The sequence below is a fragment of the Hypomesus nipponensis genome, chromosome 6 (genome assembly GCF_054491055.1).
Source record: "Hypomesus nipponensis isolate SF chromosome 6, ASM5449105v1, whole genome shotgun sequence".
NCBI classification, from domain to species: Eukaryota; Metazoa; Chordata; class Actinopteri; order Osmeriformes; family Osmeridae; genus Hypomesus; species Hypomesus nipponensis.
Window position 1 is genome coordinate 2,520,611 of NC_140366.1, and position 27,283 is coordinate 2,547,893.

A 27,283-nucleotide genomic window follows, 5' to 3' on the forward strand; every position below is an offset into this window, starting at 1 on the left:
CCCCTTTATAAAGATTGGAACCACCACCCCGGTCTGTCAGTCCAGAGGCACTGTCCCCGATGTCCACGCAATGTTGCAGAGTCGTGTCAACCAAGACAGCCCTACAACATCCAGAGCCTTAAGGAACTCCGGGCGGACCTCAATCACCCCAGGGGCCCTGCCACCGCGGAGCTTTTCAACCACCTCGGCAACCTCAACCCCAGAGATAAAAGGGCCCCCCCCCCCCCCGATGTCCCCAGACTCTGCCTCCACGTCGGAAAGCGTGTTGGTGGAATTAAGGAGGTCTTCGAAGTATTCCTTCCACCGATCCAGGATGTCCCCTGTTGAGGTCAGCAGCGCACCATCCCCACCGTATACAGTGTTGACAGTGCACTGCTTCCCCCTCCTGAGTCGCCGGATGGTGGTCCAGAACCTTTTTGAAGTCGTTCGGAAGTCATTCTCCATGGCCTCGCCGAACTCCTCCCATGCCCGGGTTTTTGCCTCCACGACCGCCAAAGCCGCGTTCCTCTTGGCCTGCCGGTACACATCAGCTGCCTCTGGAATCCTACCAGCCAATAAAGTCCGATAGGCCTCCTTCTTCAGCTTGACGGCATCCCTTACCTCCGGAGTCCACCACCGGGTTCGAGGGTTAACGCCGCAACATGCACCGACCGCCTTGCGGCCGCAGCTCCGGTCAGCCGCTTCAACAATGGAGGCCCGGATCATGGCCCATTCGGACTCAATGATCACCACCAGGTGGTGATCAGTTGACAGCTCCGCCCCCTCTCCTCACCCGCGTGTCCAAAACATACGGCCCCAAATCCGACGACACCACTACAAAGTCGATCATCGAACTGAGACCTCGGGTGTCCTGGTGCCAGGTGCACATATGGACACCCTTATGCTTGAACATGGTGTTTGTTATGGACAAGCCGTGTCTAGCACAATGGGAAAAGGCCCAGCCACCAGGTGCTCGCCATCGAGCCCCACACCCGGGCCTGACTCCAGGGGGGGGGCCCCCGGTGACCCGCTTCCGGGCAGGGGCAACTGAGAACCACTGTTTGTATTCTTCATGGTTGGTCTTTGTCTGGTCCTTCGCCTGGAACCTGTTTGCCTTGGATGACCCTACCAGGAGCATAAAGCCCCCGACAACATAGCTTCCAGGATCACTAGGACACGCAAACCCCTCCACCGCCGTAAGGTGGTGACTCAGGGCGGGGTTTTTTTTCTTTCTTTTGTCCAGTTAAATATTTATAAACAACACAATTATTTCAGTCTCTTTATTTTCGGTTTCACTTTCATCACCAGTTTTTCTCTTTTTTCGTCTGCCCTCCGGGTTTTCCTACACCTGTTATGTAGCCTACCGCCACATCCTTGCCTTGCATGGAGCAGGGTCCTCAAGTTTAATCAAAAGCCCCACGAGACAAGCTTTCACGTGTGTTTGCGCGTCTATGTTGCTTAGCAATGAACGTACAGTGGCCGAGACTGTTTAACACAGGAGGATGCGTGAGGTCAATGCGTGACTACAGTAAAAAAATCTTATAGTGAGAGATATGATTCCACCTGCCAAAGTGGCTAGTAAGAGTGACTACTTTACCCGCCACAGACGAATTCTACCCGCATTTGGCGGGTGGGCGGGTGCCAATGTCATGCCCTGATCGTGTTGTCTGTATATATTGTCTGTGGTTGTTGTTGGTATGAGAGCTGTGAGAGATACCTAAATTTCCCCACGGGATTAATTAAGTATCTATGTATCTACACACAACAAAACCTGGAATCCCGTTAAAGATTTTTGAACACTCTGGAATGTTGGGTGGAATTACACAACAAAGAATGTGGTTGCTCAGGGAGTATGTATCATACAATTTCAGGGTTGGACTGACGACCGTTCATGTTAAAGACAGATAAGGAATCATTGCTTTAGGTTTTGGGTCACGCACTGAGGCTACATGAAGAAGAGACTTGCATGAGAAAGTAAAAGTGCTGTGCAAAACACAGCACACCCATTCTAAACATCATGTTTAACCCAGTATAAATATCAAGATTTAGGCCATTACCCTTTAGCTGGCTGGATCACATAATTGGAGGTGCTTGTCTGTGACTCTAACTAGAATGCAATCAGGGAGGTCAATCAAAATAGAAGAAACTATTGCTACTATGATATAATGTACAGACAACGCCAAAAGTATTTTTTATTAGCTTACCAACTTTCAATTCTAAAATCTACAATGACAATAAAGTTAACGTGTCACCTGTTATCTTTAAGATCATTTCTAGCCTCATTTGATTCAAAATTTTTCTTAGACATAACTTTTAGACATAGTTTCTCCATTTTATTTGTATTAAATTATTCATCAATGATGAATGGATGTTGCATCCAGTAGGAGGACGTGAGAACATAACTAGGCCAAGTGAACAGCGTCTCAGTTTAAGTACTACAGTTCAGGGGCTGGAGTGGGGCAGGATCATGTATGAGAACTAGAGTCTATTGCGCCTTTATTATCCTCCCACTCTCTAAGGTCTTTCATCCTTTAACATCTTCAACAACTTACCTGGCCATCAGGGCTGGGCCCTGAAGAAATACAACACTACACGCATCAACTCCACAGCACATTCACAAAGCTGAGGAGAATGGAGAATTCTGTCTTGCTGTCTACTTTCACAGGGACATTTCCACAAAAGCTGGCTTCCTTGTTTTCCACAAATCTTCATGTGGGTTGTGTGCAGATTAACACTTAATGGCTTTTCTGACATGTGAGGTTTCAAAGAGGGGGTAGATTGAGATAGGGATGGTTACAAAGTTACAATTTGCTTGTTGTGTAATGTTTTTCCAGTTGTGCCATCTTTAATCGTTAAACTACTGACATACAGTGATATAGTTCTCCAAAGTAATTTACATCTTCAGGTCATTGAGTAGCAGCTTTTATACAAAAAAACTTAAAAATACATTTGTCTCATGGTGAATCAAATAAACCCCAGTCATTGTGTGTAGATTTTTCTATAAACGCATGGTACTAAATCATAGGCAGACATGCTTCTTGTATTTTTACCTTTTCTTCATTCCTCTCGGTACAATCCACTCCTTACTGTTACTTGCTTACAGACAAATGTTTTTCTTGATTTCTCTCTGTACATCCCAGTTATAGATCTATAGTCAAACAATTCACAATTAATTCTCAGGCTTTATTAAAGGTATAATAGGTGTGATTTTTTCAGTAAAAAAGGTAATGAGGCCCTCTGAGAGGTGTTTAGCAACACAGACAGGTCAGTGCCAGTGGAAAGTAAATTTTTAATTTTAGAACAGCCCGCTACTTTCCTGCCAATTATATTCCAACAATCCTGTTCTAGCTACCCACCTTTGGCAAGGCAAGCCTCTTTGGCTTAATTAGTGAAACCGCTGTTCATCAAACTCAATCTGGAGGAAAACACATAAGTTCAGTCAAGAATGGGGGCATATTTGTCATATTTAAATTGATTTTATACTGTTACCTATTGAAGCTTAAAAGTTTTTTGTTGCTGTTTGTTTAAACATGAATTCCAAAACATTTTGTACACTCCCCATTTTGATTTCAGGGCTCCACATCACGTTCGGGACAAAAACTTGTACTTTCTTTCTTGATTTCTTAAAATTTCTAATCAAATAATCTTTGTGTAGCCCTTTTTACATGCAATGACACAGAGAGCTTCAAGGATGCATATAAATCGGTACCTGTAACCAACCTAAACCTTTAATGAAGGAAGGAAAACAAGGAAAAACTTCCTAGAAAAATTATTGGGAAAACTCCTTGGTGCAATTCAATGAGGGATCCACAATCAAATACTCACACACTGACAGAGGTAGAGCTGCCATGCAAGGCGCTGGCCTGCCCATCAGGAACAACTTTGGGTTCAGTGTCTTACTCAAGGACACGTCTATACATGGTCAGGAGGAGTTGGGGATCAAACCACCAACCTTGTGATTAGTGTTTAACCTTCTCACAATACACCAGCCAATGTTCAACTTCCTACATAACCCGGTTCTCGAGATAATTGAGATACACACAGAGATTCCTGGAATTATAGTTGCTACTGCAGTGCTCATGATACCCATGCCCATGATGCAACGGGTGAATGAGGTGTCGGTTAGATGACAGTGTGACCAGAAAACATACTTTAAATGGCTAATTAAAATGTTGTCCAGCAAGTCCTCATTTGACCATGCCTAGTAAAGGAATGGAATAAAATCCCTGAAATATATGGTTAAACCGTAGGCTACTAAACATCTGTTACACACGCCACCGCATGTCCTTGGGGTCCAGATCAATACACCTGGTTGATTTTCAATGTATGCAATAGGTCAACCTAGTTCTTGAGATGATCAAGCCACAAAAACAGAAACACACATACAGAGATTCCTGGAATTATATTAAGTATGTTTCGGATCATTGTCTTGACATTGCCCATGATGCAGTTGTGAATAAAATGCCAGTGAAACACACAAATACAGATTACTTGAACTGAAGATATAGTGCACAGCGCCTGTGTAAGGCTGGGTGTCAAACCTGCCCCCACCTCTCATATGCTAAAGTCTAGAGTTTCTGGACGGTCTCAACTTGATGGCTCTCACACCCCATTCAAGATGTGGTCTGATTGGTTGTTCTTGTGTATAAAGGGAATTGTAATGCATTGTTCTTTGGATTCTTCATCTCCTGAGACCTTCTCCTCAGTTCTGCCTTGTCCTACTGTCCTACTCCTTCCTCACCTCTTGTTTTCTCTCTGATTTACAATGATCATGGTAGAGTAGGTAAGATTGAAAACTTTCATATTGTAATATGTTTGCCTTGTAATTGATTTCATTCATTTGCAAAGTTATTAAATGCGTATTTCATTTAACTGTACTTTGACCATTCTTGCTCTGATTTAACCCATAGAGTCAAATACCTGGAATTCTATTGGTATTGGCATTATTTGGTTCATGCTAATACACTGTTCAGTTTCCCATCTTCCTTTAAACCATAGGGGAATTAGTTTAGGTTGTTTGGACAATATTTACCCCCCTACACCTGTGATTAAATTGTTGGCACACACACACGTCAATCCTTTTGTCCCAAATATTGTGCAGCTCTGAAAGGGGGACAATATATTAAAGGTGCAACTTTCACATGTTAAAACCAAAATGTATAAAAATACCTTTTCATGAAACCTGAGAATGTACACTTGAACCACTTATGAATTGTTTGATTACAAATCTAAAACTGTGGAGTACAGAATCAATCAAAAAAATATGTATTTGTCACAAACATTATGGAGGGCACCAGTGTATACACCTTACAAGATGACATAAGATTAGGTTGTGGTGGGAAAGTTACAAGGTTGAAAACTGAATTCAGTAATGGCCCAGGTGTTCTTTAAAGTCGATCTTAAACTGCATTTCAGGGGTATCTAACTCATGACAATTTCCAAGTGAAACAGGATAAATAGGCACTGCATGACATTGGGATGAATTTGATTTGACCGTGGTGAACACTCGAAGACATACCGATGAATAATCATCCGCCATAATTAGTTTTACATAAGACATTTTGGGTGTATTGTTTAAATCTGATTTTTTTTGGCATTTATTAAATTGGTGTACTGCATGACCTGGGATGTGATAGGAAAAGTTCAAAAACACGTTTTTGATTTCAGCTTGATTTTAAGAAACAGGTTCTGCGGTTATTGTTGTGATTTATATAAACCTAATAATAAATGGTAGAATAGAAGATACTCTCTTTCATGATGAGGTTGAGAAGAAGTTCCAGACTTCCCCTACAGAGGTAGAAGTTCCCTGTCCTCAGCAACCAGATCCCTAACCTTTGACACCCCAGGTCAGATTCCAGTCACCACCCCAGCGGGCCAATCTGAGAGAAGAGTGGGGGAAACAAAGCAGGGTTTTAAAGAGGAAACAACTACATGTCAACACAGTTTATGACAGTCCGTTCTGAAAAAAAAATTATGGTAACACTTTACAATAATGGTCTGTTGTTAACGAGTAGCTATGCAGGAAGTAATAGGTACTACAACATTAACACCAAACTTAATACTATTAACTAATATGGAACCGATATTAACTAAGCAGTAATTAATAGCAAATTTGGTACAAAGGTAGTTCCTTGGTAGGTATTTGATTATTAATAAATAAACATATCCTCATTGAGAACTACTTGTGAACTATGACCAATTAAGAAAGAATGACCAATTAATTACTAATCACAAAAGTATCATGTCTAAAAAGTGAACACTTTTTATTTTTTTTACTCTTAACAAGGTCATAACATTTCAGAAGCTTGTGCCTCAAATGGGTACTTTGTGGAAACCAGTTTATGAATATTATATCCTCCCAAATACGTTAGCTATAGGTTGAGATTGTGACTAGAACTCTTACCAAAGGATGGATGTATGTTCTCTGTTTATTTCAATCTTAAAGATAGAATAATTCAACCAATGATTATTTGTTTAAAAACTGTAATAATTAGAAAGTGATACTTTTTTAAACTCTTAACATGGTCACAACATTTCAGAAGCTTGTGCCTCAAATGAGTTCTTTGTGGAAACCAGTTTACAAATATGAACGTTGTTGTTTATAAATATTAACGTTGGGGACAATATTAACACGTCCCCCCCCAATATTTAATCATACTGTATGATTACGGGACACGTCCCCCCCAATATTTGATAATTCCCCCAGAATCAGAAAGGGTTTTAATCGCTATGAAAGTTTGCACAGACAAGGAATTTACTTTGGCAGGAAGGTGCATTAAACATATAGGAATCTTAAAAACTTAAATATGTGGTCTAACTATACTAAAAATACATAGTCCAGCAAATACTAAGGGGATTTAGAATTGAAATCAAAAACATACAATAAACTATAAAGAAGCCATAATTTACAATATTAAAATACAAAAAATACAAATATTACAAAAAATAAAAATCGTACAAAAAAATACAAATAGTACAAAGGATACAAATTGTGTAATATAGTGCAAATTGCACTATATGCAGTACTGCACCACTATAATGCACACGTCCCCCTCCAATATTTGATCATACTGTATGATTATGCGGGCAATTTCGATGTGACTGCTAGTACGTCTTTCTGCAGCTCCGAAAATATGAAATCCCGGCCGGTCCATTTTCCAAATGCAGTCGACTTGCCTTACACTATAATTTAATGAAACCTATTTGTCCTGAAATCCATGTCATGGTTCCCTTTACCTTCTTACTCTGGTGCACCGTCAATGAGTGAATTTGGAGCGTGAAATCAGACAAGACATTTCTATGGATGGTAAATATCTAGTATTTGGCTAACATAATCCCAGATAATGACTAATAAAGGCCCTTGCACACTGAGTGAGAAATGTTTTTTTTCTTAATCGTCAGCCTCAAAATTCGATGGCTCTGAATTGTCAAAAAACCTCTCCAAATGCTGGCTATGGATGCGAAAAACTCAGAAAATCGAACCCAATTCCCAAAAAAATGACGTCCGAAAGTTTTGGAGGCAGTGTGTAAGCATGATTGACATAACGTAAGGTCGCATTTTTTTATGTGCGAAAATTTCGGACACGAATTTCGGACTTGGTACTTGGTATTTCCACCAATATTACTATTGAAACAACGTTGTAATCATGACCATAACTAAAGATCAACATGACTTCAATGGTATTTCAATCGATATGAAACCACAAAACGTAGCCTGTAATGGGTGAAAATGTCCTGCTTACAGCCAGGATAAATGTTATGAAGGCTATCCTACACATTAGGTTTATGTGATATATAAATGAAAAAATACAATTTTTATTAGTACAAATATTTATATGTTTTAAAAAAAATACTTTCACTCCTGCTGTTTGGCGTCCAGCCCCACAGTTTGGGGCATAGCGAAGTCATTTTTGTGTGGCCTGGGCAAATGCAAATTCTGAGATTCCTGTCCCCATTTGCTGAGTTAGGGCATCTTTAACAGAAAACATACAAACACAAAGTTATAACTTTCAGTTGTGAATTTTTATGCTGATAAATGTTCTCTGTGTAATCAAGTCTGCAGTCAAACTTTCCAACGTTCCACCCCATTACAGTTACGACCGTTTCTTACGTTAATTTGTTAAAGATTTGCCACAGCAACTAAGAAAAGTAGCCTCCTACATTGATATATCTAAACACTATCTCAAACTAACAACATGTAGCTTCTCATAAATGTATTGTGCATTGTCAAACTTGACATTTCTCTATTGAATGTGGCTGGGCTGTCGATCACGCCGGTAGACTAGCTCTACGGTAGCACAGTCTAGCTCTACCAAATTGAGAAAATGACCATTCCCGACATAACCATTGGATTTTTAAGCCGGAATGTTTTGAGCTTGGTATGTAGGCTATCTGCCTATTAAAGTACAATGTTTTGTCATAACGGGGGTTTTTATATCCACATTTCTGATGAGGGACTAGAAATAGCTCTAGCCATTAGCACTAGCTAGCTACATTATCAGTACAGAGTTGGTAAATTGGCTATACACATTCAGGAATACAATATTGATGGAAACTTGACTATGACTGAATTTAATATAGACAATGTAAATAAACGAGAAACGTCTGCAAATATTACATTTGGTACAATTTCACATTAGATCAATATTCTGCTTTCCTGATGTGGATCCACAAATGAGAAGAACAAGTTCATCTGACGTTGATTTACCAAACGATCGTCTCCCGGTTAACTATAACTCAATGACCTTTCGATCATATTTCCCGGTCAACTTTCAAACGGCGCGCTTTTCGGCACCTCCCGTAAATTCACGTAAATTTAGGTGACTTGTGAATCGTGCAGATCAGAAGAGTTTTTTTAAGGGGGGGGGGGGGTCTGATTATAATTGCACTAACAGTAATTCTGGATTGCCTCCACCAAACAATTAAATAGGAAATAAGCAAATCAGCAGTAGCCTATGCGTGCAAGTGAACTAGCCTACTTGTGTGTCTTCTTGCTGCGTATCTTTTACTGTCTATGGCGAGGTGATTCAAATGGGCGGATCGGGACCCAGACGCAAGCAAGTTTTCATTGGTGTGTCATTCGCAACAATGCAGGCTCATCGATTTGGCAAGCTATGGCTAGCAATTTCGCCAACAAATACCAAGAAATAGGTTGCAGCAGTTTGTCTTTTGACTACACTTGCAAAATCCGCAAATGGGACTGAGCTCGAATAGCTTCGGCGACTTTTTACACAAAATCGCTATAATTAAAAAGGAGATGCAGTCTTTCGAAAGACCCTCCATTCATCAAGCAGAAACCCGGCGTGCGTTACGCTGAGCGTCCGTGGAAGGGACATAATCGCATCATTTATCCAACGACCATATAGTTTCGAAGCACGAAAAAAAAACCTGTTCAAAGCAGCCCCATTCAAGTACCCTGGACGCTGGGCTTCAACAGAGAAATGCACTGTGACGCTATGGGAAAGTATGAGAAGGAAATCGAGTCAGTCAACCTGCTACTATAATGTTTCTGATTCTGAACGAACTCGTCTTCGAGATGAACGTGTTCGAACACATTCAAAATGTTAACACAATAGTAAATATTTGACCATACACTTTTTTGACATTTTAGGGGAAGTCGAACTTCCCTTGCAGTCTTAAAGAGATCGCCTACTGTCATGGATTTTATTGGGAAGGTGACAATGCACAGCTTGTGGCTAGTAGAACAAACTACCTCTCAAAAGTAAGACCCTACAGGCCTTGTCCTCCATTGATCCTGTGGTGAGGGGCCATTCCCAGGCTGTTACTCAGCTGAAGGAGTTGGCTAGGATCATCAACATTTAGTGCCCTTAGAGGTGGCCAGGAAGAAGAGGAAGGAGTAAAACCAGAAGAAGTGCTAGATAGTTTAATAAGAGTTTATGTATCGGAATAAAGAATGAAATTAATAAGTGTTGGTGTATTTTGATCTTCAGAATGTCATTTTACTCTATGTGCATATAGGGGTATAATTCAATGACTTTTCAATCATTGTCCCGGTCAACTAGCTCTATAATCATGTTTTCATTTATCAGTCAACTATAATTCAATGACTATTTAACAATGTTGCTGTTTACCCGGTCAACTACAAATCGATGTTTAATCAATTAATCAGGACAACTATAAATCAATGTTGTTCCAATATACCCTTTGTTTCATCGATATTGCAATAGTGATTCAACGTTTATTTAGCATTGAGATTTCAATCTCAACCATTCTGATGATTTAGATGGAAAATCAATATTAATTCATCGTCGTCTTGCTATCTGGGTTGCGTGGCAACAATTTATTTAGGAACTATACTTTCTAGTGGCGGAAGAATGACGGTTTATTATTAAACTATTTTTTTTCTAATTGTTTTTATTTATGAAACTATATCAGATATTTGTAGTAACAGTTTTAGAAAAGCAATAAGCCCCAAGAGTTTGCGCTGAATTTAGAACAGGTAAGGGGGTTTTCGGCACTCCGCTTCGCGTTGTGCCTAACAACTCCCCTTACCTGTTCTAAAATCAGCGCAAACCACGGCCTCTTGGGGCTTATTGCTTAAATTGCTGACACATAGCAAAATCCATTGCATTCCTTCAAGACTCACACTAAGCAACAGAACACGCATTAGTTTCTTCGATGAAAAAAAGAATGTCATCGACAAAATTCTTTATGATCAATTAATCGATTGTCAATTAATTATGCCCATCCCTAGTCTACATCACTATAAGTTCCTGTGGGATGACAAGGTAACGCTTCAGTATTTAATTATTGAGGAGTTAACATGTTTTTCACAAGTAATTTAATAAGTCATTTAATTTTATATTTGACACATACTGAACAGGCATACATTTTAGTGAGGCACTAGTGTTCTAACAAACATTGTAATCTGGAAGATTACAATTATTTTGTGCTTATCGCAACATAAATGCAGCCCATGTCTTCATTAAGGATGCTAATTGTTTTTGACAAGAGACAATGTTTAAATTTATATCCTAAAGAGAAGTCCTCCTCAAGCAGCCACTGTAACATAAAGGTAGGTCTTTGGAGTCTGAGACATATTGAACTGACACTCAAGAGCTCATGACAGTGAACTAATCCAATCATGAGCGTATCAGCATCACTTCCAAATTATTACAGTTTTTAAACAAATTATAATTATTTGTATTATTCTGTGTTTAAGATTGAAATAAACTGGCTTCCACAAAGAACCCGTTTGAGGCACAAGCTTCTGAAATGTTATGACCATGTCAAGAGTTTGAAAAAAACCTAATTGTTCACTTTTTAGACATGTTACTTTTGTGATTGGTAATTAATTGGTTATTCTTTCTTAATTGGTCATAGTTCACAAGTAGTTCTCAATGAGGATATATTTATTTATTAATAATCAAATACCTACCAAGGAACTACCTTTGTACTAAATTTGCTATTAATTGCTGCTTAGTTAATCTTGGTTCCATATTAGTTAATAGTATTAAGTTTGGTGTTAATGTTGCACTAACTATTACTTCCTGCATAGCTACCCGTTAACAACGGATTATTATTCTAAAATGTTGTCGAAATAATTGCACTCTGATTCAAATAGTTTGACCCCAGACCAAACCACTGATAGATAAATGAGTGCCACAGCCACCCACAGTGGATACACCACTCCTGCATCAAAAACAATCTCTCTTTAACATCAGACCATTAGAGATGCTTCATCTCTCTGATAATGCCAGGATACTCTCTCTGTGTGTGTGGATACAAATTAAAACGGGTTTAGTTTCCCACGATTAGCTCAAGAACCGGGAGGAACACTTTATAATAAGTCAACACGTTTTGGCATTTATAAAGTGTTAACTAATAGTTAATCCTTTATAAAACATGAACAACACATTATTAAATGTATATATATTATAAAATATAATACAAACAGTGTTGTAACCGCATTGCCATACTTTATAGATGGCTTGTTAAGATAGTTGCAAACCAGTAGTAAAAAAGCTCTTAATGGTACATGAGCTCTTATAGAAAGCATTATCAAATAGTTAATAAACTAAATAACTAACAACATATTTACTTAAGTCTTTTTTTAATGTTAACCAAGTTAAATACATGATACACACTAATACTTAGCAGATGTGTTAACAACTATGTAACACTTACTAATGATGCAACTTGTGATTAGTAATGCAAGTTATAAAGCATTTACTAACTGTTAGAAGCCTGACACATCAACTAATATACAGAAAATTAATTTTTTTTGTAATTATTGTGTTTATTGGACCTTAAGTCAAAATATATTAAAACATTTCAAAAATTGTATTTACATATATATTTCATTTGTATCACATTTGATACATCAGGCATATTCGTCAATGTATTTATCGCAACATTATTTTCTTTTTTAAACAATAACAAATGATTTTCACTGCTTTTGGAACATTTCAGGTGGTTTGGTTCTTATTTTTTCCCAAACAGGAACCTTTTTACAGTCTTTGTAATATACATATACCATCAGAAGCTGAACTTGTAAAGTGCAGACAGCATATCAGGGAGGTCAACACCTCCCATGAACTTGTTTTATGTTTCAACAATGGCTGGTCTGGGAACCATTATGTGAGTTTTGGATTTTCAATAACAGTGTTTCACACTTACCAGGGGTTTAATGCCAAAAGATGAATAAAGTAGGTCCACAGCTTTGTTTTTGTATATAATAAAACACAAATTCCAATCTAAATATGACATTTTTACCTTTAATTTGTTTAAAACTTTACAAAATAGTGTATTTGGCATTGTGATAAATATGACAAAATCCACATTGCATCATGAAATACAGTATATTGGCTATGCGGGAAACTTTTTTTAATTTTTTTATATTACTTTAAAACCTGCTGTATCATATTTGATACATACATTTTCAACACAATTTTACTTTAAAATAATGAATGAAACATTAAGCAATTATAGGCTGCTTCAACACAGTAAATATTCATATTGAAAAATCAGAAACACTATAAATGTTATTCTTACTGTAACTTTTTCAAAATTAGCTATGATCGTCCCTGCCGAAAAGAAACGAGTCACTTTGTGATGGCGGCCATTTTGGAAATTGTATTTAAATGCCTGATACTGCTTGCAGTGCATTGAAAATCTACCAATTGGCAGAAGACATATCTAGGATCGTATGCAACAGGTTTTTTTTAGGAAAGTATTGCTCATGATAATGATGTAGAGGTCTCTGAAACGCATGTATCAAATATGATACAAATGTGTTACAGGGTTAAGGCTTTCGTGTGACCTAATCTAAAATCAGAACTATCTATGACTTATTAAACATTAATAAGTTATCTGTTAAGGGTATCCTTGTCCCAAACCTCACATCCTCAAAGGCAAAAAATAGCTGTTTTATTTAACAGGTAAATACAAATAAAAACACCCATATTACATGTTTGTTTCATAAAAACATTTGGGAAAAACTTATATATTTATTTCATGAATAAAACCTTTCAGTTGTTTGGATAAGCAATGGACATAAAATAATGAAAAATGTATTTGCCGCCAGTTTGGCTTGCTCTCTTCACGTCCCAGTCCCTTCAATCTGATTGGTCCTATGGTCTGCAGTGAGTTTCCTAAGAATATCTCGAGAACCTGACACTGCAAAGTTTATATTTTGCAGGTGTCCTTTTTATAATCCAACGGAGTGCAGTACCGCAAATGGAACTAATGCAATTAAAAAAGGCATTTACAATTAAATGAAACTAAGCATAGTAAGGAAAATAGGGAGATTCTGTTTTGTTATTTAGAAGCAAATTTCTCTTTTACTACCGATATTCAGCTGCTTTCAAAGGGGCTGCTGGCTAGCTAACAGAACGACAATTTAAAGTGGATATACTTTCAGTATAGATCAGTTATTTGTATTTCATAAATGAATGTGTTTATGGATGGAAAAACTGCTACATTTTGCTACATTGCAAATATACAAGCGCTGTATGGTGAATTAGTTAAACAAATAGCTCAGAGATGACAGAGGATTTCAATTGTGATCTGAGAAATATAAGTACCAAAACCACTGAGGAGCTGTCATCACCAGCTGCATCACAGGCACTGCACTATCTATCTCTAATTCTAGAAATCTGTGTGTGTCACCTACATATTTGTGGGCACTGTTCCCTCTCTATAATTCCAGGAATCTGTATGTGTGCCACCAATTTTATCATGGGCACTATGCACTATCTATAGTTCAAGGAATCCAAGGTATTTGTGTGATCCCTGATACCTTAATCGTCGACTGCATCACGTGCACTGCGCACTAGTATAGGAAATGCTTGGTGTGTGTGTATTTTCGTGAAGAGTGAAAGAGGGAAGGGGTATAGAATATCTCTCAACATTTGGTAGTGATTTCTAATAGGTCTGGGAACATGTTCTGTGAGCTGAGCCCCAAGACAAACAGAAACACGTCACTGTTTGAATATGGACTTCCTTAATAGAGCTCCTAGTCTGAACACAAGGCCCTTCAGTTGGTGGAAAATTGGTAGGGCCCTTGGTTAATTACCACAAAAAGGGTCTTACCGTGCCAGCCAATTACTATACCCTGACTTAAGAACTGTTGGATGTCAATGGTGAAAGTTTGCATTAGTGTTGTGTAGACAAAATCTAACTGGGATTGAAAAGCTAAATATGCTATGTGTGGAAGGTCTGTAAGCATAAACTATGAGATCAGGTGTAAGACATTAATCATTTCTTTTGAGGCGGGTGTTTGGTTGGACCACAGTCAAACCCACACTGTTATGATGCAGCATTACAACAATGATCTCATGTCTTTAAACTAAAATGAACAAAGGATGTTAGCTTTTCATTGACACAAACTATCCAAAATATTAAACACATTGAGTTGGATATCTCACAATCCACAAACATTGGTTTGGCACTGAAAGATAAGTGGGGGAAAGCTCATTAACTATTCCTCTCATGTCCACGCATTGGCCAGGGTGTCATTACTTTATGTTTTGCCAACTTCTTGTTTTGGCCCCTCTTTAAGAGGAGTAAACACCCTCTGCAGAGGAAACCCATCCCCACGAGCACAGTGCAGGAGGGGGAGTAGCCAGCAGGGCTATGCTGTTCTGCCCTGTCATTGGTCTCCTCAAAACCTGCACCAATTTAAAACCAGACACCAGTTGTTCCCCTCCCGTCACATCCCCACAAGTCACAAACGATAGCCCAGGAAGGAAAGATAGTGTGTCCAAGTCTGAGTCAGTGGTAGAGAGAGAAAGAGAGATAGAGAGAGAAAGAGATAAAGAAAGCTTAATAGAATGCCTGCATACGCCACAAACATGAGGCTGAAGTTTCCCATCCTGGCTCTGATTCTGGAGATAATCACTATCATTCTGTTTGCTATGTTTGTGGTTTATGAAGATGGCAAACCAGCACACCATGATACTCCTGACAACTCCACACATGAAGAGTCGCTGCCAATGAACCTCTATCCCAGTAAGTATGCCTTTAACATGGGCATAGTGTGACTTAGCTTATAATAATGTAATCATTTAGCGGATGCTTTTATTCAAAGCAACATTGTCATATTGTATTTTGTGCAGTTAACAAACCAATGCTATTGACTAATTTTGTACCACTTAACTACTCCTCTTGTCACCTTGTACACTCAATTGAATATTTTGCCCTGTAGAGAAACCCTTGCAAACAGGGTTTCAGGGTTTTTCATGTGTTTGAACCTTTTCAAGGTTTAAGTGTGGCATGTGGCGTGTCCATCGAAGCACACACACATTATCTGTCAGGGAACGGGCCAGGTGCTGTAGCTGCCAGTGGGGAGAGTCTCCCTTTATCTCAGTCACACTGAGAAGGCTGGGTTTTGACCCTTTATGATGGAGGGAAAAGAGAATGGCGTGGCTAAACTGAATGGTGGATTTAGTTCAGACCGTGAAACTGTATGAAAACCTTGTAATAAATATGAATAAGAAAGAAAGAATGCTTTGCCCCAACAATGTTTTACCTCAAGCGGTTGTGTTTCTCTTGGGAGTGCATATGCTCTATATTCTGTCGGTCCTTTAAATACTCCTAACATAAGTAATTGTTGAGTTACAGTATGGACGTTTGCCCATGAATGGGTGTGGCAGGTATGACCAATAGAGATTAGCCAAGTACACTACTATAATATTCATCACATACAGAAGAAAATTATGTGAGAACTATTATAAACCTTTGACCTTCTTCAAAAGAAAATGGTGAAGAAGATTAATAATGTGTGGGCAATTTTCTAATTGCATTCTTCTTCTTTGAGAAAAACTCAAGGTTTGTTGCTGATAAGTTGTCTTTGGACCATGTGCTTAACAAGGCTCTTTTCTGCCCAAAAGAAATTGCATCCATTTAGTCAAACACAGCTTGTACCCCTTACAAACTGGACAGAGTGTGAGAAAACACCAGGGTTCTTATGTAGCATGTAGACTGTATGGTCAGTTCCTGGCCTTTGTGATTAAGTTCAAAGCTAAGGAAATGGGGAGGAATGTATTTCAGAAATAAAATTGGTCTGGTTTGGTGTTATCATCAAGGGACAAATAAGTGTTGACAAAATGAAACTGATAGGTAGCAAATTAGGTTTTGTCAGACATCCCTTGTTTCTCAGTGGACGGAGGAATTTCAGATTTTATCTTGCACAAAGTAGTTGAGCTAAAACGGCATCTGGATCTACAAGGCAAAACACATTTTCTGATTAGACCTCACAAATCAGACCAGCAATGGAATTTCAATGTCTGAATGAATGCAACCATCATTAAACTCAAATGGAACTTGTGTTGAGTTGGTATTGAGTGGAGTGATTTATACTGTACAAGTCCTAGTTGGTATACTCTGCCCTGGGTCATAAAATAGGTTTGATGCTGGTGCCCTTTAGGCACAGAGGGTTTATCCCTGGGGGATTCTGTCTCCCTAGCACACCCAAAAAAAGCATTGGAAGCATGATGATGGAGATCTGATAAAGACAGAGGAAATGATGGGTGTGTGATCTGATCGTTTTTGAAGATCCATTTTTGAAGATCCATCTTGGCTGCCTGTTATATGCACTAGACCGTTTGTAAGGTTCAGCCAAGCAATAACAGGGGGTTGTGGCGATACAAATATAATGGGAAAATGTGTCCAAACTTTTGACTGGTATTGTAAATAGTTTACACACAAAAGACAATGCAATAATAATTGTGGGGTGGGGGGGGGTATTTTCCTTTATAAAGAAGACTGACCACATCCCAACACCACTCCAGCAGTCTCAGAAGGCCTTTTTGGTCCAACACCTTTAAGTCTCCATGATGTTCACTAGCACCTGGGGAAATGACTAAAACCTGCAGCTCTATTGTTTCTCTGTGAGTAGTCGCATCTTGATGCACTTTCCAGATGAGGGGCCCCCATCATATGGAGACTAATGGCTTTGGGGAATTGAGTCTCTCACTTCCTGTGGCTGGACTTTTTAGCAAACCTTTTGTGAGCGACTGGTGGAATCGGATGGGAGTGGAGCGTGGAGAATGAGGCCCAGGTCTCTTGGAGCTTAGGGAACCAGAAGCTCCGTATCCATTGACACCATAATAGAGCTCATATCCTGTTTTCCACTGGAAGACATACAATACTTTAAGAAATATATGCTTAACTATACCATCATATACTATTCTATACCAAACTACTGTTTACTATACTTTCACAAGAAGTCCGCCTTAAAATTGTATTAAGTGAAACTAATAGGAAGGAATGTTTTCAACTTCCTACTGTGGAAGTCTAACAAGCTTAGACTTATTGAGATCATGTGCCATGAATAGAGCTGCATGAGGCTAAAGATGCACAGGGTTAAGGAGGGCCATCTCTGTGCTCTATTTCCAGCTAACTGAATTGTTCTTCCTTCAGATAGATTGGAATTTACAATGAGACCTTATGGGGGGTTACCATGGCATAGTCCACTGACTGGTCATTGACTTCTGAAACAAGGAACCTGAGTTCCCTTGTCCTACATTTGCATTGTACAGTTAATAATTAGTAATCATGACAAATATGATTCAACAAATGTTTTTAACAAAGAAATCCGTAATTTCTAAAGTACCTACTACGAACAGTTTTGCTCTCTTAGTCAAGGGCAAGTACACTACAGAGAATCTGAAGACGAACCCATTCAGACCGACAGTCATCCTCATACTTTTCACATTTTGTTTCAACATTAGAGGATGGAGATTGCACAGTCAAATGTCCCTGAACTGTCCTGGCTTCCGTTCTGTTCCCAGTGTTCCAGGATGTCCATGTGATGATATTCATTGGATTTGGCTTCCTGATGACCTTCCTGAAGAGATATGGCTTCAGTAGTGTTGGACTCAACCTGCTCTTGGCTGCCTTCGGCCTGCAGTGGGGCCTGCTCATGCAGGGTTTCTGGCACATGGACAACGGAAAGATCAAAGTCTCAGTTGAGAAGTAAATCCAATGCACTGTCACTCTGAATTTAGACAGGATAACCATACAAATAGGATCATACATTTCATGCAATTACAGTTCTAGTTAGTCAATGGAAATATAAAATTCTTCAGCATTTGTCTTTTCCGTCTTAAGTCTTTTTTCTTCCTCGCCATGAAAGGATGATCAATGCGGATTTCAGCACAGCAACAGTTCTTATCTCTTTCGGGGCCGTGTTGGGCAAAACCAGTCCGGTACAGCTTCTTATCATGACTATCCTGGAGATCACCATCTTTTCTATCAACGAGCACATCGTGGTCCAGATCTTAAAGGTTGGTCCATTTAAGTACACATGTGGAGGACAGGCAACCACTAGAATTTATATCCAAACGTACCCCAAAATAACTTTTCTTGGTCTTGTACAGGCCAATGATGTTGGAGCCTCCATGATCATCCATGCCTTCGGGGCCTACTTTGGCTTGGCGGTGGCTCGCATGCTGTACCGACCAGCCCTCAGAAACGGCCATGAAAACGATGGGTCTGTCTACCACTCTGACCTGTTTGCCATGATTGGTGAGTCTCAGCTGTCACTTTTGCTGTAATCAGATAATATTGTTAAGTCAATGTTATTGGTAAACACACTACATACAAGTACTGTAGACTACCACTGTAAGAAATTATATCTATCCTCTGTCGGTTTTGGCATGTTGCATAGAGGGAGGTAGGGGGACAGGATATTTAAATGTTTGTGTCTTTCAAGTGACCTGCTCCACCTAGTGGATGGAAATAGTTTGACCTTAGAATTGTTTTAATGCTGGTGGTAGTGGTGTTGGTGGTGGGCGAAGTGTTACCAAATTGTGACACAGCTGACTTAGTGTCAGTATAAATTAAAGATATCTAAGAAAAATCTTTCAATTACAGGAACCGTCTACTTGTGGATGTTCTGGCCGAGTTTCAACTCAGCCATTGCTGAACCCGGACTGACTCAGCTCAAGGCTGTGGTCAACACCTATTTCTCCCTGGCTGCCTGTGTACTGTCTGCCTACGCTATCTCCAGCCTTGTGGAGCACAAAGGGAAGCTGGACATGGTGAGACACCACACAGATCACCTTTACAAAAGTAAAACAAACATGGAGGGGAACAAATGCCTCCTTTTCGCAGGACCCTCTGGTCATGATCTTCTTTCTCTCTTTAGATAATTTTTCTCTTTTTTTTTGCAATTTTAGATGCACTGTTGCAGGCAGCACTCACTCATTGTTTTGATACACCGTAGGTCCACATTCAAAATGCCACGCTGGCTGGTGGTGTTGCTGTGGGGACCTGTGCTGACATGGACATCGAGCCTTTTGGTGCCATGCTGATTGGACTCCTGGCTGGCATGATCTCCACTGTGGGCTTCAAGTACCTCACTGTGAGTCCCAATCACATTACTTGGTTTTACCTGCAACAAAGGTAGACCAGAAAACAAGACAGACAACCATATTGTATGGCCAGATGTCTAGAAATATGGTGGAGCATTTTTAGTAGCGAAGATGTTAATGACATGCTTCTCTGTGTTACAGCCCATCCTTGCATCCAACCTGGGCATCCAGGACACGTGTGGCGTCCACAATCTGCACGGCATGCCTGGCATCCTGGGGGGTCTGGCTGGCATTGTGGCTGTGGCTCTAGGAAAGAAGGAAGGGTAAGCCACATCCAATAATACCACTTCAAACAGCTCTTAGGGCAGAATATGGACTGGGCGCAATTTAAGACTCTCCAAGAATATTTTGTGGGATTTACTTGCAGAATTAATATTTCTTATATGGTTAAAATGCTAAACGTTTTTGATGAAACAAGCATACCTTAACCTCTAGTTTTCTCCTCAGGGGCACGGCTACAATGCAGGCTGCAGCCCTGGCCTCGTCTCTTGGCTTCGCTCTGGTGGGAGGGGCCATCACAGGTGGGTGGACCTGCATATAAACAACAAACAGAAAACAGTGATGCAGTCCTTAAACTGACTGTTTTTCAAATGTCTCAGCATAGACTGCAGAAAAATATTATTATATTGCATTGTATAGTTCCTGTAAAGTAATGTATGAGTGTTAAAATATCTCTCGCATACTGTAAAAAAATGTAATATATACTGTATATATATTTCTTTTTTTTACAGGTCTGATAATGAAGCTTCCATTCTGGGGACAGCCTCCAGACCAAAACTGTTTCGATGACTCAATCTATTGGGAGGTAAGACAGATGAATAAAATATTTGTATGAGTGATCTTTTCTTTCCAACAGGAAAAAGTCCCACCCAAGCCACACTTTATCTGTCCTAACTGGAGATTCACGGTTATGTGATTCTTTTCTAGGTACCTGAGGAAGAGGATGAGAATGAGGAGAGCCTGGCTCACGGAGACCATTCCAAGAACAAAGCTGAAGTGTAAAGTTCTGAGCTGTGAAAGGGAGGCATTGTGTACCAGAACAAATATTCCAGCAACAATCAATGCCAAGTATTATAGGGCATCCTTAACATCTTAAAGTTACACTGTCTTTGGCTCAGGCTAACTCACTGCAACTCTCCTCTTCAACCACATTTAGCAGGGAAATGTAATGTTCCACTTTTTGTGTAACTATACAGTGTATAACCTTTTTGTCCACTAATTTGGATTGAATTTGAACAGAATTTGGTTTTGGAGTGTATTATTCTAAAATACATGATGAGATATTATGATATCACATTGTGTATTATTTGCTCTCCATAGGGATGTGATATAATAACAAAGACATTTCTCCCCTATGAGAAACCTTGTTCACACAAACACATTTCATACTTACAATTATATGATTTGCTATGATTTAAACCTGACACAAAGTGTGTATTGGTTATTCACATATTTTGTTCCAACAAAGCAATATTATTAATCCATTCATTTGAATTGACTCAACTGCCTTTCTTCTTTTCTCAAAATGGTGAAAAAGGTTGTTTTCAGGGATTTTATACACTGAATTTGATTTAATTTACCATCGTGAGCCACTGTGCAAATGGTAAGTAGTTGATGAGTCAATCCTATGAAAACATTTTATAGTTTTTTTTGTGTAGGTTCTGCCATTTACATGTGTATCTATTGTATCTATGTCATTTTGATAACAAAATGTGTGACCATACCAAACCAACTGACAGAATCCATGCAGACCTTCATTACGTGGAGAGAATGAACTAACTACAGTCTGCAGAGGCAGGTTACCTCGTTAAAGCTCATTCCTGAGAGTCTGTGATCCAACACCGGTGCGACAAGCCTGTGGGTCTTGCATGGACACTCTAAGCGGGTCAAGAAAAAAATCCTGTTTATACTACTTATGCATGTGAATACCACAGTGGCTCTACTTTCCAATGCTCCAGTTTTCATAAGATGAAGCAACGTATTCACTTCAGAAGTTGCATTCATACTCTAGAATGAGAACATAAAGGTCATTGGCGAGAAAGTCACTGAGATTCAAACTTTTGATGACCTACAGTGTAATCATTTCTGTATAGTATGTATTACATGGATATAGTACATTTTTCTAGACACTGCAAAGTACTATGAGTGGGTGCTGGCTGTAAAAGAAATTATTGGCTTGATTGGATGTCATAAACCATAACCATACAGATAGATAGGTTCATAGTGTTTTTTTGTTCTCATAGTTAAGTATGAGTGATTTAGAATTGGAGCTGTGAATGTGCTTGTAAAGACTTTGTATCTAGCTAAACAATATTAGTATTTTGTTAAAGAAAATCATTATAACTCTGTATATACAGTATACAATAGTAATACAGTCATTCATAAATATGTTTTTATATTAACTCAGTGTCACTCTGAATTATTTTTCCCCACACATACTTATTCATACTATGCATACTATTAAGTGTCAAATATAATGTAGCAACAATTTATTTGTTTCAGTAGCGTAGCCACGAGGGGGCCTGGGCGGGCTTAGTACTCATTTACATGTCCAGCACACCCAGATGTCTGATTGTGTACAAAAACAAAATATGTGTGATGGTTCGTTTGAATGGTCTAACTAAGGATCTGGAATGGGGCTTCAGTGAACAACCAGTAGACTTCACAAGTTATCAAAAAGAGTACTCAATTTATTATAACAATAAAACATACGGCAGGTATTCAAGGGCTAGTGCCACTGATAAATAGGATGCCTAGATAGCCCAGCTAACCACACTAACAGGCACTGCAAGTATACACAAACCATCAACGAGATGCAATGAGTGAGCACACGCACACAATACGGCAACACGATGCCTAAGTAAGCACACGCACACTAAATAAAACAGCAGTGAGGTTTCACGGCAATCAATACTTATAGCCTAAACATAGCTGGGCATACATACACAGGGCTCTCAACTTTTGAAGACAGGCAAGGGTGACATCGCATTGCTTTTTACCTGATATCTTTGAAAGCCGGCAATGATTAATGCATCCATGGCCAGGATATAATGATAAAATATGAAATGATTTTATCAATGACCATTGACTATGCAAATCACTTAAATGTATTTAGTATTTAGCTAATAAAATTATTAAGCCTGTTTGGAAAAATATGTTTATAATGTGACAATATGTCAGTCATCGTGTGATAACGAAAATATGACTAGGCCTAGACTCAGGGGTGATTCTAGGATCAGACCTTTAGGGGTGCTCAGCTCAGAATGAGAATATGACATGAATACAGTGCTTTGCAAAAGTGCTAAACCCCCTTGCTAATAACAGGCATGCAAACAGGTCAGGGGTGAAAAAGGTGAGAAGGATACAGCGAATCCCCCAACCCTCTAGGGGGGTCCGGGGGCATGCTCCCCCGGAAGAAAGTTTATTACATTTTAAAGTTAAACACATTTGGTTTAACACAAAAATAGGAAGGCTATCGGAATTCTGCAGAGTTTCAGTCTGAGTAACTGCAGAAAATGTGAAAAAACATCTGTAGATTTTGCTTGTATATTAGAAATTCGCTCTCGCAAATGTCTGACCCTGCGGAGTGGGGAGGGGGGTTGGAGTTGTCTAGTGCTGCATTCGCTTGCAGTGTGATATACATTTATTCTCGCAAATGTTCGATGAGCCACAACTTTTCTTTTTTTTCAAAGCTGCCAACTGGGGTGGCAGACGGGGTGGCAAGGCAATATTTTGGGTGGCAGTTGCCACCCCACCCCGGTAGATCCGCCCCTGGCTATGCTGTCTGTACAGGGGCGTAGGCCGAAATTGTATTTTGGGCAGGCCAGTGCAAAAGTGAATGGGCCTACAATTTTTGCAAGAAAAAAAATAATTTGTGCTACATTTTGGCAGACATTTTTGTTGGACGCGCTGTTTCAATTTGTTGTTGTTGCTCGCATTTGAAGCTCTGTAGTCTAGCACATGTTAGTTTACGTAACAGAAGTGAATTTGACTGATACAGTGTAGACAGAGAGCGTCCGATGCTACGCGACCGTCGTACGCTTGCACCCAGTTACGACACCATGTTAGAGAGTAGAAAAAATTATAGACCAACTGCAAAAACAGTGACACCTTTACTTTGCAATATTCAGCAAAGGCAACAACAAAACACTCTCTAAACATCATGTTCAACCAACAAAGCTCAATAAAGGCTGGACAAACCAGCATAGTGGAAAGAATAGGCAACTCAGTGGAGACTGGGGTAGATGATAAAAGCGCAGAGCGCACACTTATTACAAGCACAAAACAGAGCAGGCAGAAGGCAAAAAATGAATCTAAGCAGAGTTCGGTGCACACTGAGGCAAGATGACAGGGCAAATGTAGCCTACCAGACGACAGGCTAAAAACGTCCGGGGTAGGTCACTTGTTTAGCCATTATTGTGGCGATGTTAGTACATTGGCTAAAAAGCAGCTACTCTAGCAAAGTCAGCTGGCTAAAAGCCGCCCAGAGTCTTCGGAACCCCTAACAACCATAGCTAACTCTTATCGTTCTGCAACTTGCTTCAACAGTTGACATTTTATTTGGAAAACAAATTAAACACACGCACCAGTCAACTATAAATCAGGTTTATGTTAATATATCTTCTTAAATACACTAAAATAAACTAAAAATGCATTTTGATCAAACTTGCCTGGGCGGGCCAATGAGTAATGTGGGCGGGCCAGTGCCGCCCTGGCCCAATACTGGCTACGCCCCTGTGTCTGTAGCTCCTAGCAACAGGTCGAACTGGCCCCAAACCAGACAAATGTTTTTGTAAATCTGTGGTAGGCCTAAATTAAAAGAAATGACACGCTAAGTGTGTGTGTATGTAGGCTGTTAAACATTTTCTCTGGAAAGAATTTAGACCACAGCACGTTTATCTTTCATTTTAAGAGTTGAGAAGGACAATTTTGAGTGAGGAACAGAAGGACAACTCGTTTCTGCTCCGTTTCTTTTCTCATCCTGCAGCTGATTTCGCAAGCGTCTCGCAGAAAAATTTGACCAGTTGCCGAAACGATCGCTGCAGATCGCAGGCAATCGAGGCGCCTCACAGCAATTCGCAGCCAGTGTGGTCAGTCCCATTTCATAACATGGGCGCGAAAGAAAAAAGGCGGCGCTTCCAGGCGCTTCACAGCAGATTGCGGCACAGTCCACTTTAGCTTTTTTTAAAGCTCTGCACCGCTTGCCTTCCCACAGTACACCACGCTCGGGGGTGTGTTAGACAACTTAATTACAGAGTTGTAGTTCTCTACGGTCACTGAGTGTTGTGCGAAATACAGGGGGGGGGGTCCGGGGGGGATCGACCCCCCGATTAACCCATGAGCCCCCCCTGAAAGACTCAAAAGCAAAATTTGAAGGGGGTCTCAATAATTTCAAAATAAATTAATATTGTCACTAATGGTCACTAAAATGTTTTTAATCTCACCAAGTATTCAGAATTCAAAACATTTATTCACAATTGTTTTGGCCAAGCGGAGCCAGCCAGTCCTGTGTATGTATAGTTAGCCATGTGCGCCAAACAGAAACGCAGGGACGTGCACAAGCTATGGCTAAGGTTGCCCGGGCAACTGCCCGTTTGCCCTCCTTGAATCAAAGTGCCCCTCTGAGGAAAATTAATAAATAATAGTGAATTTAAACAGCTGCAGAATTTAATGTATACCTCGATTAAAAAAATGGCCAAGAACATTTCATAAAGTAGCTTTATTCACTTCCAATCGATAAGCCTATGGGCAACGAGAGTGGAAGTCACAAGGGGGTGGGGGGGGTATGCCTCCTACTCTGTTTACTCTGCGGCAGGGGCGGATCTAGAAAAATATTCATGGGGTGGCAAGAGGGTGGCAGGAGATTTTGAGGGGTGGCACCCCCGTGGCAGAAGTATATATGCTGATTTAATCGCAGTCATATTAATTAATATTTATTTGGATTCAATTTTTATTTGGAATGCACCCAAATTAAGACATTTTAACTCAAAAACATAAGGCTACATTATTATGGCACATTATAAAAGCCTTGAATCAAAGATAGAGGAAACACTGAACAAAAATGTCAGAAGTGTTTTCATTGATTTATTGGCTAATCCAAAATAAACTGTATCATCCAGCCAAAGTTTGGACAACTTGGCCGGCTAGTAGTAGAATAATGTGCCACAAGTTTGAAGTTTGTATGGTCCATATTGACAATTTTTTTGAAGAAACACTGAAAATGGTGTGTATTCAAATGGCTGCTAGATTTTTTCGGCATTTAGGCTGTCTACTCTTTTACCCCGGTCCCTAAATATGACACAGAGCCTGAACAGAGGTACAAATATGAAAGTCTGTTGAATCTCGAATATAAAACTGATTTCACCTTGGTCTCAGTCTGCGATGTGGGGAGGGTGGTTGGAGTCGTCTAGTGCTGCATTCACTTGCAGTGGGATATTAGCAGGCCCAAAATTCGCGAGTTATGTTTTACAAAAACCTGCGGAATTTCATAAATGAATGCATTGGTCTGAGGCAAAATTTAAATAAGCTTGTCAACTCATTATGTCTGTATTCTTTTCTAAATGTTTAACTTGTAAACAGAGACCATTTCCACAAGTGTAGGTAGTAGCCTACCCTTACAAAAAAGAAGTATACTTCAAGTTTATTTTGTAAGTATACTTAGTATAAAAAGTATACTATAATCATGTTACTTAAAGTATACTAGCAGTGTACTTATTTATATACTTTTTTTGTACTAAGTAAACTGAATTGGCCCACTTTTTAGGTCATTTAGTACACTTTAAAGTACACTTGTAGTGTATTTCAAGGTTAACTTTTGAATACTGCAAAGTAGCCTGTGTAGTGCACTTTCAGTTCATCAAGTATACTTCCTCAAGTACTTCAAAGTATACTTTGGAATACTCTAAAGTAGCCTGTGTAGTGCACTTTCAGTTCATCAAGTATACTTCCTAAAGTACTTCAAAGTATACTTTGGAATACTCTAAAGTAACCTGTGTAGTGCACTTTGAGTTCATGAAATATACTTCCTAAAGAACCTCAAAGTATACTTTGCAATACTTTCAAGTGCACTTTCATTTAATGTATGTCAACAAGTAAACTTCTAAATGTAATTTTACTATTATTTACTAATGTTAAAATGTTTATGGGCCCCTCAAACGCCTCAGATCTTCAGTCACTTGGCGAGAACAGGACCCTCATAACAATTTACTGCAGATTCATAACTCTTCACTACATACTCAATTTCGTTCGTAAAATCCAGCTGTTCTTATCAAATGTAACAGTCATTTAACTCATGGTTACAATGGTAAACAAGCACAATAATGACTATTACCACGCAACAAAACTACATTCTAAGCAGACACATTTAAAAAATTAAATTCATGAAGTTACATTTGTATTTCGAACAAACGGCAAACTTATCAGCAAATGTTAACACTATTTACCGCCTTGCATCATGGGAATTGACT

General features: G+C 39.4%; 1 protein-coding gene across 2 annotated transcripts; it reads left to right on the forward strand.

The window, feature by feature from the left end:
- Positions 1 to 15,158: 15,158 nt before the first annotated feature.
- rhag (Rh associated glycoprotein) lies at positions 15,159 to 22,219 on the forward strand. Of its 2 annotated transcripts, XR_014758429.1 has the most exons (11): positions 15,159 to 15,450; positions 18,234 to 18,417; positions 18,578 to 18,728; positions 18,822 to 18,969; positions 19,318 to 19,484; positions 19,670 to 19,807; positions 19,959 to 20,080; positions 20,265 to 20,338; positions 20,549 to 20,622; positions 20,745 to 21,420; positions 21,557 to 22,219. XR_014758429.1 is itself a non-coding variant. In XM_084699517.1 (10 exons), exons 1-10 carry the CDS (start codon positions 15,273 to 15,275, stop codon positions 20,817 to 20,819), a joined length of 1,311 nt encoding a protein of 436 aa, XP_084555643.1. In that variant the 5' UTR covers positions 15,159 to 15,272; the 3' UTR covers positions 20,820 to 22,219. The 2 variants fall into 2 exon arrangements, 1 of the variants encoding a protein (XP_084555643.1); XM_084699517.1 differs by having other exon boundaries at positions 20,745 to 22,219.
- The last annotated feature ends 5,064 nt before the right edge of the window (positions 22,220 to 27,283 follow it).